This window comes from Aythya marila (genome assembly GCF_965140915.1).
Source record: "Aythya marila genome assembly, chromosome: 9".
NCBI lineage: Eukaryota > Metazoa > Chordata > Aves > Anseriformes > Anatidae > Aythya > Aythya marila.
The window spans coordinates 2,498,864-2,514,340 of NC_139050.1; the positions used below are offsets into that span (position 1 = coordinate 2,498,864).

The window sequence follows — 15,477 nt, forward strand, 5'->3', positions numbered from 1 at the left end:
ACATAACCTTATCTGTGCAAAGAAGAAAATCCAAGAAATATTGTTGTAGTTGGATAATTTGATTGGTATTCCTCCTTGTTACTCAGCTGTTTCATGTATTTTTATAGGTTAGAATTCTTTAACATAGCTGAACCCTATCTTTTTGAAATATATTAAGCTAGTGAGAGGCTATGCAGGCACAAGTATCTATTTACAACTGTATTATACAATGGGGCTAAGGCACAGAATAGGGTTAAACAAGGGTAGCTTAACAAGTAATTTCCCTTCATCATATGAGCTGCTTTTCCTTTCTAATTCTATGCGTTGTCATACTTTTTAGAGACAGGGAGACAGAAAGGTTTAATTTAAAATAATGAGATGTGGGTGTGCTGGGTGTTCTGTCTTAACCCATGCACCTACATGTATATTGTATCTGTTGTTTTTTAAACTCATGTCTATTTTGATGGCTTCAGTAGCCAGGTACTATGGCAAGAGCTGGGAAACAGCTGAACGAGCTGCATTGTCTCTGGTGGGAACTTCATTCATTGTGTAATTAAGGTTCTTGTACAGAAAGGTTTTTAAGACTTTGATGTTACCATAACGTCTCAAAATTTTGTGTTTGATGTCAGAAATAATAATATCATGTCTTTGGGAAGTAAGGCATAACACAAATCATGGTACTTCTCTTGTTTGTACATTTCAGTATCTGGTTAGTCCACTTTATGCAGCATTAAAAACACGGACAGAAGAAATATTGCAGGAACTTCATCAGAATCAGCTGGATACTTCTGATACTGATGGGTGGAGCAGCAGCAGTGATGAAGTTCCGGAGAAAAGACAACGGCTAAGCCTATCTACACAGCGTCCAAAGAAATCACCTACACCAGTAATGTATGACACTTACTCAGTAACCACTTAATACTAATTTAACTAGAGAATAATAAGAAATGCTTTTTTTGTTTGTTTGTTTTGAGGCAGTTTTTTTGTAATAGTCACATTGGAAGATGTTTGGAAAAGGTCTCAATGATCTTTTGAAAGATCTGAATCTACAGATGACTTTTAAGTTAAACTTCAGTTAAAGAGACTGCATTTTTATTTTATTGTGTTTAATGTGAATTATTTTAATTTCTACACATTAAAAACAGAAACGCTGAGAGAATATACAAAGAGTGGTAGAATCTTGTACATAGCTGAGTACATAGCATAGTTGACCTGGACTTGCTCAAAACAAGTCAAGTTAAATCAGGTTATCCAGGGGTGGCCAAACCCAGTTACATTGGCCTCTTGTGTTTTGCTTTAGCTCTCTGATTATCTTGCACTTGTTTCAGCATATTGATCTCTTTCTTGTATTTGGGCACTCAAAACTGGCTCCAGCATGCTGTCTGTACTCCAGATGTGGGGATTGGCCTTTGCTCTTGATAACACAGCCCAATATGCAGTTGACCCTCTTGGCAACAAGGACACAGTGGTCTCTCCTATTCAGCTTCCCACTGGTCCACTATGTCAGTTTCTACAAAGCTGCTTGCTGTCTCTTGCCGTCTTCTCCCTTATGTGGTTAGAAATGGATTTAGGGAAGAATTTCCCAGGGACTGAAGTTAGGCTGGCAGGGCTATAGTTGGGAGTGACATTTGCCTTTTTATATAACATCAGGAAACACCCTGGTTGTCATAACATTCTAAGGATGGTAAACTAATACCTTTATAGCTTTTCAGATAAGTCTGATTTGCCTCATGTTTGAGTTTAGAATTAATATCTTGTTCTCCAAAAATGCTCATATAAGCTAAAGTTTCATTTGTTATTTTCTTAATCCTCCAGTCCTATATCTAACATGGATTAGATCTATTTTTGCTGTTATGTTTTCTCTCTTCTGGTGGTGGTGTGGGCAGGTGGGAACCACTGAAACACACCCATATGTTTGAAAATAATATGGTCAAATTACAGACTTAACCCAGTAAACATGAACTTGAAGAGCACACTATGGAATGCCATCACAAAGAAAGCTGCATCCTTAATACTTATCCTCGAGAAAGAAATTGTGACAGCGGATATCCTTCAGATTGTAGAAGGAATTACTGTAATTCTCCGACTAGCTGCTTTGTGCATAGTTCACTGTTCTCCCCCAACAGATTCTACCAGGTAAAGGTACCAAGGTGAAAATGAGACCAATAGTTTATTGTAACTGTTATGATCTGTGTGGATTAGTTTAATACTTGCCCCATGTCTCAGGACAAGTATCAGATAAGTCCTGCATATTTTGAAGAGGTACAATTATATGTCACCTTTGCTTAAAAGCATTACAGTAGTAAATGTTTATAGTCTGTTACATTGATCGTATGATTTCTATTTTTAACAGTATAGATCATAAAGTAACTCATCCGTGTAACACTGACACATGCAAGAATACTCCAAGCTCCTCAGATTCTCTGGTGAATATACAGTTCATATGGATTTCCTCTGATTTTATCACAAGAGTAGTGAAAGTCTGTAGGAGCCTGTTAGAGGCTGCTACGCAAATTATTAACCTAGAACAAGTGGTTGACAGAATAGTGAAAATCTTTGATGCTTTGCTGTATGCACAAGGTGAGAAATCATTTAAAATCGTATGTTTTTTGTTGGTTTTGTAAACTAAGAACACATCTGACTGAATTGGTTTGTTGTACTGAAATTACACATCTTGTGTTAGAACTCTGTACAAAAATGGTTAAATTAAATAATAATAATAAAAAAAAAAACAATTTTTCTCTATTTAGGGAGCTTTCTTTTTATTCCTTTTGAATGTGATTTACAAGTCTTTGAAATGAATTTTCAACTAGTTTCCTTCTTAAAATGCACAGAGACAGCATGCATTACTACCTCTATTACTACCTCTGTTTCACTTAAAGACTTCATAGCTTCTAACCATTTTCATCAGAACTTGGCATGCTGGAAGTGTATCTAAACTACAAAGAACCTGTGTGGGTGGGTTGGTTGGTTTGGTTATTTTTTAAAGCAGCTAGTAATATGGGGGACAGAGTCTTCTAAGAATAATGTTGTTTTGTGAGTTCAGCTTAGTAGCCATCCCAAAATCCACCTGAGTTTTCATACAAATCCAGAGATGGCAGAGTTGTATTCATTCCGCTCACACATTACCTGCTGCCACTTGATGAAACGTTTAGATTATTTTCATATAAGACTGTATTATATTCTATGTATAAAATGTAGGGTATCAACCCGTAATGATACCATTATTTCTTGATTGAAAAAAAAATCTGTACTAAATTAACATAACGTGCGTCTATACAGAGCTTACATAAAAACGTGTCATGTGTTGGATTTTTTTTTCTAGTAAAAATTCCACTGAGTGATCAGATTCTTGACAATCTATGTGGAATGCTGTCTTTGCCCTGGATTTGCAGCCATCCTGACGATTCTTTTAAAACATCTGCTTTTGGGATTGATCCTCTAGCTTTGAGTCAGAAAACTGCACAGAGTTTCTGTAAGTATATTGAAGTGTATAAAACCTATTATCTCTCAGGAAATTATTTTTCTTGTCCCTTTATGATTAATAACAATATTCAAATTTTAAGTCAAGTAATTACCTGCTTTATTTTTCTCTTTAGCACCCCAAACTCAGTCACACTGTGTGTTCCTCCTGTCTCTCTTCCCAAAAAACATATGTTTGGATTGGAGAAAATCCATTTATCATTGGGCACTACAAAGTCCTCATGAAGTAATTCGGGCTACTTGTGTTAAAGGATTCTCTCTTCTGCTTCATCCACGAGGCATGACATCCTGCACTGTGATTCCCAAAGCTCTTTTGTATGTATTAATGCATCTTCTCTTGCAAGAAGAAAACCACACATGTTAGAACTATATTATAAGCACTGAAACAAATATTTGTTTTTTATTTTCATTTCTATTTCATCCAGGTTTTTTATTTTTATTTCTATTTCATCCAGAATTTACTAGGCTTTGATTTTAGAAAGTATAAAATATATCAACAGAATGTGTGTAAATGAATGTAGACTAGAATTCACTTACTGTGTCTGTATACAAATTATTTTGCTAGTGTAGGACCCCATTTCTAAACAATAATTTTAAACTAAGGAGAGGTAAGGGGGTGTCTTTGTCACTAAAATATTTGTCCATATGTCTTTTAAAATCTTTATAGTTTCTCTTCCTTTTGTATATACTTCTTGCTCTTCTCTGTTCTATTGTCTGTCGTCTTCACTTTCTCTGGAACATACCAGGCTCACTATGCCCAGTGCAACTTCAACCATTTAAGAAAAGTTGGAAATTATTTGAAAAGTAAAAAAATAATCTAGTGAAGCAGATCCTTAAATTGTCCAAATAATACATCCAGTATAGTTAAAGAATTTAGACAATGTAGGAAGTAAATTTCTAGATAAGCGATCTATTAAAATGTTTTCATTTTTGTTTCTATTTCAGAAATCAAATCAAAGATGAGTCTGAGCTAGTCAAGGTGGCTTGTGCTGCTATAGTTGGAAAATTATCTTGCTGTCTTTCTGGTACATTCAGTGTACAACCTCCTTCAGCAGACTCTAATATTAGGAACGTTACTTATGGTATCTTATGTAGCAACCTTACTGTGACTTCTGCTCATGACAAAACTCATTCTGTGCAAGCCTGTGTTTTCAAGCCATTTCTTACTCTTCTTGAGAACAAAGTATCCAGTTCAGTAAAACTAGGTATGTGAATTTATTTTTACTGTGCTTCTGTACAAAGTTATGTTCCACTCTTTCTGTACCTTTTTCCGTTCTTTTTTTTCTATTATTATTTTTTTGTAGCTAAGACAGTGCTTGAAATTTGGTATTTCAGTTGATACCAAAGCTAATGTTAGATATTGTTGTGACATTCTTTTTAAATTACCGTGCTTAATTTTGTGGCTATGTCTAGGAATTGTGGCTATGTCTAGGAATGTAGTACTTGGTAAAAGTACTTTCAAATCTAGATTTGAAATAGCTCTTCTGGTTTTTTACTCATTTCTCAAGAGAGTAAATATTATGTGCTTTATGTCTGAATTGTAACACTTTTATTTTCTTCAATAGATTTAAAAAAATAATAATAATAATTAAAAGTATCTTTTCCTTTCCTCCTCCAACCCATCCATGCTCAGCATTTATAGAAAATATACCTCACCTTTGCAAACATCTGGATTTTAACAGTGATGAGTCAAGTGTGAAAATTCTCATTGGGTCTTTATTAAATCTAATGGAAGATCCAGACAAAGATGTACGAGTGGCTTTCAGCGACTGTATAAAGAACATATTAGAATCCTTAGACTCTGAAGAGGGATTCATAAAAGAGGTGAATTCATACTTATTTTTTGTTGCTTTTCTTTTACTGATGTCAGACCCTTCAAAATGATTCTTTTGTTTTCATGTGATCTAGCTCTTTGTTTCAAGAATGAAAGAAGCCTATACAAATGCCAAAATATCAAGAAATAATGAGCTTAAAGATACCTTGATTCTCACAACAGGAGATATTGGAAGGTATTTTTGATAATATCTTGAAATTGCAATGTACTGTCAGTTTGCAATGCACAATAAGTTTTTGTTCAAGTGTAAATGTAACTTTAAATGTACTTATTTCAAGCTCAGGCTTCATCCGGAGTCCTTTGTAGCTGTATTAATCTCTTGATTCATATGGAATATGCCCCTTTTTTTCCTGTCCTATTGTTGCAAGTACAGATAAGCTATTTATATACAATGATGAGTTGTTTTGCATTGTGAAAATTGTATGTTAAGTAATTTTATTAGTGCAATGGTTAATTTTCTTTCTACTTTATTTTTTTTCTACTCGCTTTTCAAGGGCATCTAAAGGAGATCTGGTACCATTTGCCCTCTTGCATTTGTTGCACTGTTTGTTGTCCAAGTCAGCTTCTGTGGCTGGAGCAGCATACACAGAAATTCGATCCCTGGCAGCAGCTAAGTCCATAAAACTGCAAGCTTTTTTCAGTCAGTACAAGAAACCTATCTGTCAGGTAAAAAGAAAAGAGTTGATAACATACAAAGGCATATACTTAGGTTCTATTAATGTATTTTGAAAATGATATTAAAGGTAAAAATTTTCTACTTTTCAAGGTGAAGTCTCAAAGGATAGGAAAGAAATTTAAAAAAAAAAAAAAAATGCAAAAACACGTTCAGGAAGGAATAGGAAATATTTGACTTTGTCATGGTCTTCTCCCCTCAGCAGTATTGCTTTTCTGTTTTATTCCCTGGATGCCCTATATCTTCTTGCATTACTATGGTACCATTGACACAGGGGGCTAGGGTATAAAATTGGAATTGAAGTCAGCCTTTGTTACAGACATAATAGTACCACGGTTGATTTCTTAATACATTTTACCCATTATCTAAAGTCAGAAGTTCTGGTTAAAATATGATTATTAAAATCAGACTTTTCTAGTTTTGAGTGTTCTTTTTGAATTATGTGCAGTATCCCAGCCCAAGACTGCAAAATTAAATGCAATTATTAATTTAGTTCTGTCACAAAGTAATAATACTGAATCTGTGTGCAATAAAGGGAAAAGAAAAGCAGGTGCATAGAGAGAGTGCAACTTTTTTGCTTAGGGAGCAAAAAAAGGGGAGAGTAACATTAAGTAGCTATTTCTTCATGTTTAGTTTCTTGTGGAATCCCTGCACTCCAGCCAGATGGCAGTATTGAGTGTGCCACGCCAGGGTAACGAGCTACAGCAACAAGAAGCTGCTCACCACAGAGAAATGGCTCTGGACATGTTATCTGAGATTGCCAGTGTATTTGACTTTCCAGATCTAAACCGCTTTCTCTCGGTAAGTTCATTAGTCCCTTTGAATGCATGTTTTGTCTGTGTGTGTGTACTCACGGATTTCTATTTTAGTCCATTACTTTTTTGTGAAAGTCACAGATCTTAATTTTTTTCTCTAGTTGCTGTTTGTTATGTTTGTAATAATTACAGAAGAACAGTTTTATCAAGGACCTACAGTGATGGCTTCAGTGCCAATTTGAATATGATAGATAATGAGCAATCCATCATGTAGAGTATTTATTGAGTATAATTACATTAATGACTTAGTGAATTGTTTGTAAGGCATGGTTTTGCCTGGTGTCTGCTTCAGTGTTACAGTTGAAGAAAGCTGTTGTTCTGTGGGTATATAACTTGATCTGATTAGATAACAGTGGGTAAATTTCCCATCTACTGACAAGCAAAATACGAGTACAACATCTATGAAGCTGATTAAGCTTCATAGGCTTGCCACTTTTTGTTTGAATATTTCAGTAATGGTTAGATGAAGCAGTTCCTCAAAAGCATTATTTTAACTACTTTTTTGACTAAATGTTTCCCCACTGCATTAAAGTTCTGTATTCATATCTATGCTCGTAGGTATGACCATAGATATATGTTGACCAATCCCTAGATTTGGTGGTTTTGGAGGGGGATTTTTCACTATTTTTTTTGTATGGTGTTTATGTTGTTGTTGTTGTTGTTTTGCCCATTAAGCATTGTTCTTAATTTACCAGCGGACCCTTCAGGTTTTGCTTCCTGACCTTGCAGCCAAGGCCAGTCCTGCAGCCTCCACTCTTATTCGAACAATAGCAAAACAGCTGAATGTAAACCGAAGAGAGATTTTAATCAACAACTTCAAATACATCTTCTCTCATTTGGTCTGTTCCTGTTCCAAGGATGAACTTGAGCGGGCACTTCATTACCTCAAGGTAAATGGGCATTGGTGGCACTATTATGCATGCAGATTGAGAGCAACAGTGGAGGAATAGTGAGCTTTCTTCTTTCTGCTTTATTTAAATAAAGGTATTGCAAAGCATAGCTGGGGAAAATGCATATGTAAAAGTTCTGTTGTTGTTATTTATAATCTGTTTCATTGCTCTGAGTAGATGTTGTGAGGTATTTTGTGAACTTGAACTCCAATGACTTGGTTTATCTGATATTGAGTGGGAACTTTCTCTTTCATTCCTATGGTAAATCAACCTAAAGTCTGATGCTTCCTATCTTTCAGTGTGTGAGTTTCATTGCAAAGAAAGTAATACTTGGTTTCTGATTGATTACAGAATGAAACTGAGATTGAGCTGGGCAGCTTGCTGAGACAGGACTACCAGGGACTGCATAATGAACTACTGCTTCGTATAGGAGAGCACTATCAACAAGTCTTCAACGGTTTGTCAATATTGGCTTCATTTGCATCTCATGATGATCCCTATCAGGGACCTAGAGAAATAACATCACCTGAACAAATGGTAAGGAGATCAAAATTTTCATGTTCAATATTTTTAATATATTTTTAATCTCCAGTCAGAGAATGAGGACAATTTGACATATTTTGAATATCACTTATAAATCCTATCTGAAATAAAAGTGGAGGAAAGACTGTTGTTTTATATCAAGTGTTCTTGTAATAAATAGATACATTCCAAATGTGCATTAATAAAACTAAAAACAATACAGCCTAATAGGGACATCTTTCACGAACACTGATATTACTTATGGAGCAGTGTATGTGTTTGGGATTCTTCCAATTTTTCTGTTAGAATTGCCATTTAGTATTTGCTATTTCATTACTTAAGTTTAGCAATGTATTAATAGTAAGATGACTTTTTTCCTTTTTTCTCCACAGGCTGATTATCTGCAGCCTAAGTTGCTTGGTATCTTGGCTTTTTTTAACATGCAGTTATTAAGTTCCAGTGTTGGCATTGAGGATAAAAAAATGGTGCGTAAACTCAACTGTGAATATTAAAACAAAGATAAACAAGGACTATTTTTAAGTACTATTTGAATGCTCCAGACTTGCTTATGTGATTGTACAATTGTTGTTGAGGTCTCAAAGATACTTAGTTGACACATGATTCTTGCAAACTGGTGATCTCACTGTAGGTAGGACATGTGTAAGCTCATAAGTATGTGGTTTTTTTGTTTGTTTGTTTTTTGTTTTTTTTACTGGTCATTTAATGTACATAATTCAGTCATGTGGTATGTGTCACATGTCACTTGACCAGTGATTATCGAGGGGGAATCTGAGTATATGTTTTACGTGCATGAAAGAAACAAAGTGGAGGGTGAGGGAATACGGGAGGAAACTAGTTATTGCAGGGAAAAAGGTTTTAAGGGCATTAGAGGGCAAAGCTGAAACTACTGCTACAAAAAGCTGAAAGAAAATAAGATGCACATCCAAGGGAAACTGGGCTTTATTGGTTTTGTTTCTCACAGAACAGCTCCTTTGAGTTTTATGGTACAGAGGCTTAGTGAAATTAGTGCTCACACCTTGACACAAGACAAAATCTGAAAGTTCTGCTGTGCTGAGGCAGCAAGCTTCTAACTGCAAGGTAGATCTTACGGCCACTTCACAGAGGTGGCACAATTTCTAAATGGAATTTTTCAGTCCGAGACCATATATAAACTATATGTTTATCTGTAGACTGTGTTGTCTCTGCTGGTATTCTCTTTTCTAGCTTTTTTGCTTCTGAGGTATTCATATTGAGATGACATCATTTTCATAGCCCAGGGTCTTGATGTTTCCTGAACTTACTTTCATTTACATAGCATTTCTTCTGATATACCTGCCATTACTTCTATTCTGTCTTGTTTGTGTGTGTGAGTTTCCCCTTCCCTTACCTTTCCTCAAGCTGGGGTTTCTTGGTAGGTTACTGATATGCTGGACATTCTGCTACCTTGTCAGATACAATGTGGCCATGACTGAAATACCTCCTACTTTTTCTGCATCTTAGTATTTCTCTCCTGTCTTTCATCAGTCCCATTGACAGCTGAGCTATTAACTGCTCCTTTAAACTTCCTGTCACTTCTGCTGTAAGATCTATGTCGATTCTGTCACTGTTTTCAAATGCAAGTTTGTTTTCTCTGTATTTTCTCAATGTGTACTTACCAGCTTCTACAGTTTTGGAAATAGTCAATCATCATACAACTGACTTCTGTAACCATAAACTCCTTTGGTGTCTACAGTTCTTCCCTTGTCAATCTGTCAACAGCCTAAACAACTACTTTTTCTTATTACAATCTAGTCATTCCAGATCCTCTTCTCTTTTCCTCAAATCCACAAACCTCTTATTGAAATATCAAACTAGGTTTGTTTTCACTGGAGAATGTTAAACAAATATATATTTTTTTTGAGGGGGAGGGGGGAAGATAAACAGAAGGTACAACTTTATTACCTCATATGGCTTATATGGTATATGATTTTTTCAGCCAGGGTAGCCTGGTTGTGTTCAAAGAAGTGGCTTGTATATATTTCACTGAAAATCTAATATATCAATATGACTTTTTTGTTGTTGTTTTTTATATATAGGCCTTGAACAGTCTCATGTCTTTAATGAAGCTTATGGGTCCCAAACACATCAGTTCAGTAAGAGTGAAGATGATGACTACACTGAGAACAGCTCTAAGATACAAGGATGATTTTCCAGAACTGTGTTGCAGGTGAACTGATAATGTGCCCAAAAAGTGACAAACCTGCCATTTTTGTCCTTGAATATGTTGTTTTGTTCTGGATAATACTCTAAACCAAAGAACTCATATAATTTAGAATGCTTCTCGTGATTCAGATAAAATGCCTTTATACAGAGAAGAATCATTGATTACTATTGTTTTCATGTATTTTCTTATTCAGAGCCTGGGATTGTTTTGTTCGAAGTCTGGATCATTCATACCTTGGCTCCCTGCTTAGTCATGTGATAGTAGCATTGCTGCCCCTTATACATATCCAGCCAAAGGAAACAACAGCAGTATTTTACTTTCTCATAGTTGAGAACAGGTACTGTACAAAATATTTTCACTTACATGGATTAAATCCTGTAATAGAAATGGAGATAAAACTAAATGAAAATTGTCCAGTACTGAGATGAGAAAACTTACTGGTTTTATGCAAAATATTAATTTGTTCTATAAAATTTTTACTTCTTTAAATTGCAACAAGATTTTGAAATTTCTCAAGTGATATCCTCATCTGAAAATGTATTCTGATGTTGACCTCATTGAAAATATATGATGATGCAGCCAAGTTACAACCTATTTAGGGGGCTTCGCCCCTGCATCACTATTGAGCTTCAGATTGTGTGTTCTTTCTGTTGGAATGGGAAACTGCCTCTACAGGCCATGCAGATGGAATAACAGTAATTGCTAAAATTTATTCTAAGCTAGAGAGAAGTGCAGAGAGTTGGAAGTAGGGAGGAAATTAGGTCTTTAATCGTTGATTTCACTACCTAGAGTTATAGTTATGAAATGCACAGAATTTAGCACATCTTCTTTGCAACTGGTCACCTTACTTTTTTTTTTTTTAAAGATACTTTTTAAAAAAATATATATATACTTTTTTTTTTTTTTTAAGGTGTCTTTTGTAACTTAGTATTCTCCAGGAGCAGCAATAGTTTATATTTTGGTTATTTATGTTGGATTTTCATCTTTCTTGCACTCTATAATACCAACAGTATTCAAAATAAAAGGAGACACTATGAATAACAAGGCTCTCATAGAAGCCCATTTAAAATAGAAGCAAAATTGAAATACCTTACTTCACTTTAGGAAGACGGAATTCTTTTTTTGGTTATGTGTATTCTTATAAGGAATTGGCTACAAATCAAAAGGGGTTATTTTCACTCTTTGTCCTGTGTCCAAACCAAGGAGAACCAAATCTGCTAGAACTGAATGGCAACTCTCAAAGCATTGGGAAGAACTGGCTATTAGAGAGTAATATAAAGTATAGAGAAGAAATACCTTTATATTAGTTCAGTAAAAAGAGTAATAAATTGTTTAACACATGTATTTAAAAAATAAAATAAAAAATTTTTCTTCTTTTGTTATTACATTTTAGTGCTTTCACTGAATGGGTTTTTAAAATCTGTCTCATACAACTAATATTCAAAATGTCCTTTGCAATATTTTTATGACTATTAGGGATGCAGTACGAGACTATTTACATGAAATATATTTTCTGCCTGACCTTCCAGAACTGAAAGATATTCAAGTAGTCCTTCAGGAATATCGAAAGGTACAGCTTCATTTATTTATTTATTTATAATGCATCAAGTTAATTCATGATGAATGCGAAAATTGTTTATTAAAAGCTTTGTTAAGTATAAAGAGTATTCATCTGCCTCCACAACAAAGCAGAATTTGTGTATTGGAGGAATACTTTGAGACAGGTTCTCACTCTTCAGGAGTGAAATGGGATAACGTTTAACATGCTTGTTTTCTAGCACCTCTGAATTTCTAATTTTGCATCTTTTTGAGACTAAAGAGATTATAAGGTTAAAAGTCAACATTCTTAGCTATGGCAATGAATGTATTTCAAGATAAGTTACTTTTAATTGAATCCCTCATCTGTATTCTCTTCCAAGTTAACCTGGTTTGCCATATTTTTAGGAGTGCTTTATGGTCTATCCTTTCTACTTACCTTCTAAAGGCAAGCAAAATAGATGGGATGTAGCAATTATTTAGTGGGAATAAGAGATTTTTTTAATAAAAAAAAGTTTACAATTATTTTAGATACTGAGGTGCTTGAAGCAAAGAGTTTTCTTTGGATTTAGTCATTTTCTTCTGATCAAAAAAAAAAAAAGTACAAATATAGCACCTTCTTGAGGAGAGCAAACAAAAGGAGAGGAAGACAGCAGTATGTGTATGGATATGGATATAGTTAAGTATGTATGTAGTATACATATAAGTATGTATATGGATATAGTTAAGAATGTATGTAGAGAAATTGATGTTTGTATGTCTTATTGCTTGTGTTCTTTGAGATGCTGCTTAACTGTGTTCCTGTTTTTATTATTATTTATTACATTTCTTATGTCCTGTTCAGGAATCTTCTAAAAGCACTGACTTGCAGACAACACTGCAGCTATCCATGAGAGCTATTCAGCATGAAAATGTGGATGTTCGTATCCATGCACTTACTAGCCTGAAAGAAACATTATATAGAAATCAGGTATTAAAAACCTCTTTGAGTACACTTAGAAATGAATCAAAGTAGCAGCCAGACCAACAAGCTTACTGTTACTGGGTGTTTGCGTGAACATGGGTGTTCTCCTGCATTTGTTAATCTAGATGTTTCTTAATATAATTGGTAGAAGGGATTCTTTTCTATAATGTCTCAATGTAACAGGACTTTCCAGTCCTCCTTCATGTGATGCTGATTTACCAAGGGTATTGGTATATATGTTTTGTTTTTGTTTGTGTTTTTTTTTTAACTGTAAGGGAAGCTATATCTAGGAAATGCATTTCAGTCTTTTTTTTTTTTTTTTTCTTAAAAGCATAGAAAAGACAGATTCTTGATACAACAAGGAAAGAAAATGAAGTTAGTAGAGAGGTATTTAATAATGAAATAAAATATTGGCTATAAGAGCATTACTAATCCCTCATTCTTACTTATTTAATCCTTCATATGATAACAAGTAATTCAGTGCAATTGGGCTATAGTTACAAAATGACAATATTTGAATGACAAATCTAAAGTCATGGGCAAATAAAGTATGAAGAGTGAGTTACAGACAAAAAAAAAATTGAGAAGACTTATTGTAAACATGGTTGTAGACTCATTATTATTTTTTTAACTTCCTAGGAAAAATTGATAAAGTATGTAACAGACAGTGAAACTGTGGAGCCAGTTATCTCTCAGTTGGTAACCGTACTTCTTATCGGCTGTCAGGATGCAAATTCTCAAGCCCGACTACTTTGTGGAGAATGTTTAGGTGAACTGGGAGCCATAGATCCTGGCAGGCTGGATTTTTCAACAAGTGAAACTCAAGGAAAGCATTTTACATTTGTGGTAAGAAGTGTTGCTGTAGTGTTTTCTCTAGCATTAAAGTTTTATGGGATTTTTATTTTTTTATGTGCTTGGGAGTAGGGAGCGTCTTAGCTTTAGACTGAAAATCTCTACGTGCTTTGTCACTTAACTGGCTTATAGCCAGGCTCTAAAGTGACCATCTGAACATTAATTATACTTTGTTGTAATAAAATTGTGTTTGTGATTGAGGCTGGTGTGGAGGATCCAAATTTTGCCTATGGATTATTGATGGAACTGACTAGAGCATTCCTTGCTTATGCTGATAATGTTCGTGCTCAGGACTCTGCAGCATATGCTATTCAGGTAAGATACAATGTTAGATCTCTTTTATCTTCACAAATTACTTCCTATCACACTGAATACAGCATTATCAAATATAAATGTACATATTGAAGTACATGTTTGAAACATCGTCCTGTACAGTTTTAAATTATAATGTAAAAGGTGATTCAGGATCACTTTTTTTTTTAAACTCCTTGTTGTTCACTCGTCCATTAGAATTCAGAGGAGTTGCCAAATAAAAGCATTTAAATAAAAATATAAGTTTCTTTCTGTGTCATGTTATCAGAGAGATCTGATGTTTCAGAAGTAATTAACAGTCTATATGTAGTGATTCAAGGACTAATCATGAGATTGACGTAGAAATTGTGCATGTTCCATAGGCAGAAATTGAAAACAGCAAGTATTCCTAAGAGGGCTTCTGCTTACCCTTTTAAGAAGCAGCTAGTCTACCCTTATTGTCAGGCTCTAGTCTTCTGTGCTGGTTTGCTCTATTTCTAGGCTGACTTTTTTGTGGTTTTGTATCTTTGTGAAAACTTCAGGATGACTTCATAGCTCTAAGAGAAAATTGATGACCCAATGTAGTCCATGGATTAAATCAGCTTCTACCCTAGAAAGAATCAGACTAGCTTCTAGTCCTTGTCTATTGGCAGACGTGCAGAATGTAGGATAATGTGGTCCAAACACCAGCCAGGAAATCTGGAGAATCTATAGTTAGTCAAAATCAGCCCATGGGTAGTAACAGGGATAATGATCTTGGATGAAATTTTTGCAGTTATAATTTTTGAATTAAATAACTTGTAATTTGTATTTTGTTCTCTGTGTACACCAATTTTCTTGTGATCGTGAAGTATTTTCAATGCTAACTTGTTTATATAAGCCATGCCTTTTCAGGAGTTACTGTCTATCTATGACTGTAGAGAGACAAACACTGACTGCCCAGGCTCCAGGCTTTGGAGGAGATTTCCTGAGCATGTGCAGGAAATCTTGGAACCTCATTTAAATACACGGTATATGACAATTTATTCAATTTCTTTTCATAACAGCTTTAAAAGCTTGCTTTTTTTTTTTTTTTTAACCTTTAGGCTAGCAATAACATGATTTGGTATTATGGTTGTCACTCTTGTGTGAAGACTGTAAGGTGTACATACAAACAGCAAGGAAGCTTTCCCTATTCAAGCATTTACTTGAATAGGTAACTTTTTGTAAATCAAACAAGCAGAATTCTTAGTTCATACATTGCCCAGATATATGTGTTTTCCCTAGGACATTATCTTATACAACTTTCTGATGCTTTTATTTCTGTTTTTCCTTTCTCTGTACAAATTCTCACTAGTTTGTACTGACTTTGTACTCAAATCCATTAATATACCTTTACTGCTATCATTTATAGAAGTAGGAGGATCTCATTGGGTTTCAAATTAACTTGTTAAAT

At 34.6% G+C, this 15,477-nt stretch overlaps 1 protein-coding gene across 1 annotated transcript in view; it reads left to right on the forward strand.

Moving 5' to 3' along the window:
- Positions 1-15,477, forward strand: part of ATR (ATR checkpoint kinase) — a 40,302-nt gene that overhangs the window by 4,091 nt on the left and 20,734 nt on the right. Inside the window, exons 5-24 of the mRNA XM_082767184.1 lie at positions 683-870; positions 1,921-2,115; positions 2,333-2,559; positions 3,305-3,454; positions 3,579-3,777; positions 4,408-4,667; positions 5,096-5,286; positions 5,371-5,471; positions 5,791-5,962; positions 6,603-6,770; positions 7,480-7,674; positions 8,026-8,211; positions 8,589-8,681; positions 10,272-10,402; positions 10,593-10,736; positions 11,876-11,969; positions 12,780-12,905; positions 13,539-13,745; positions 13,953-14,066; positions 14,937-15,052. Coding sequence (XP_082623310.1) covers positions 683-870; positions 1,921-2,115; positions 2,333-2,559; positions 3,305-3,454; positions 3,579-3,777; positions 4,408-4,667; positions 5,096-5,286; positions 5,371-5,471; positions 5,791-5,962; positions 6,603-6,770; positions 7,480-7,674; positions 8,026-8,211; positions 8,589-8,681; positions 10,272-10,402; positions 10,593-10,736; positions 11,876-11,969; positions 12,780-12,905; positions 13,539-13,745; positions 13,953-14,066; positions 14,937-15,052 — 3,257 coding nt within the window. The remainder of the gene's footprint in view (positions 1-682; positions 871-1,920; positions 2,116-2,332; positions 2,560-3,304; positions 3,455-3,578; positions 3,778-4,407; positions 4,668-5,095; positions 5,287-5,370; positions 5,472-5,790; positions 5,963-6,602; positions 6,771-7,479; positions 7,675-8,025; positions 8,212-8,588; positions 8,682-10,271; positions 10,403-10,592; positions 10,737-11,875; positions 11,970-12,779; positions 12,906-13,538; positions 13,746-13,952; positions 14,067-14,936; positions 15,053-15,477) is intronic.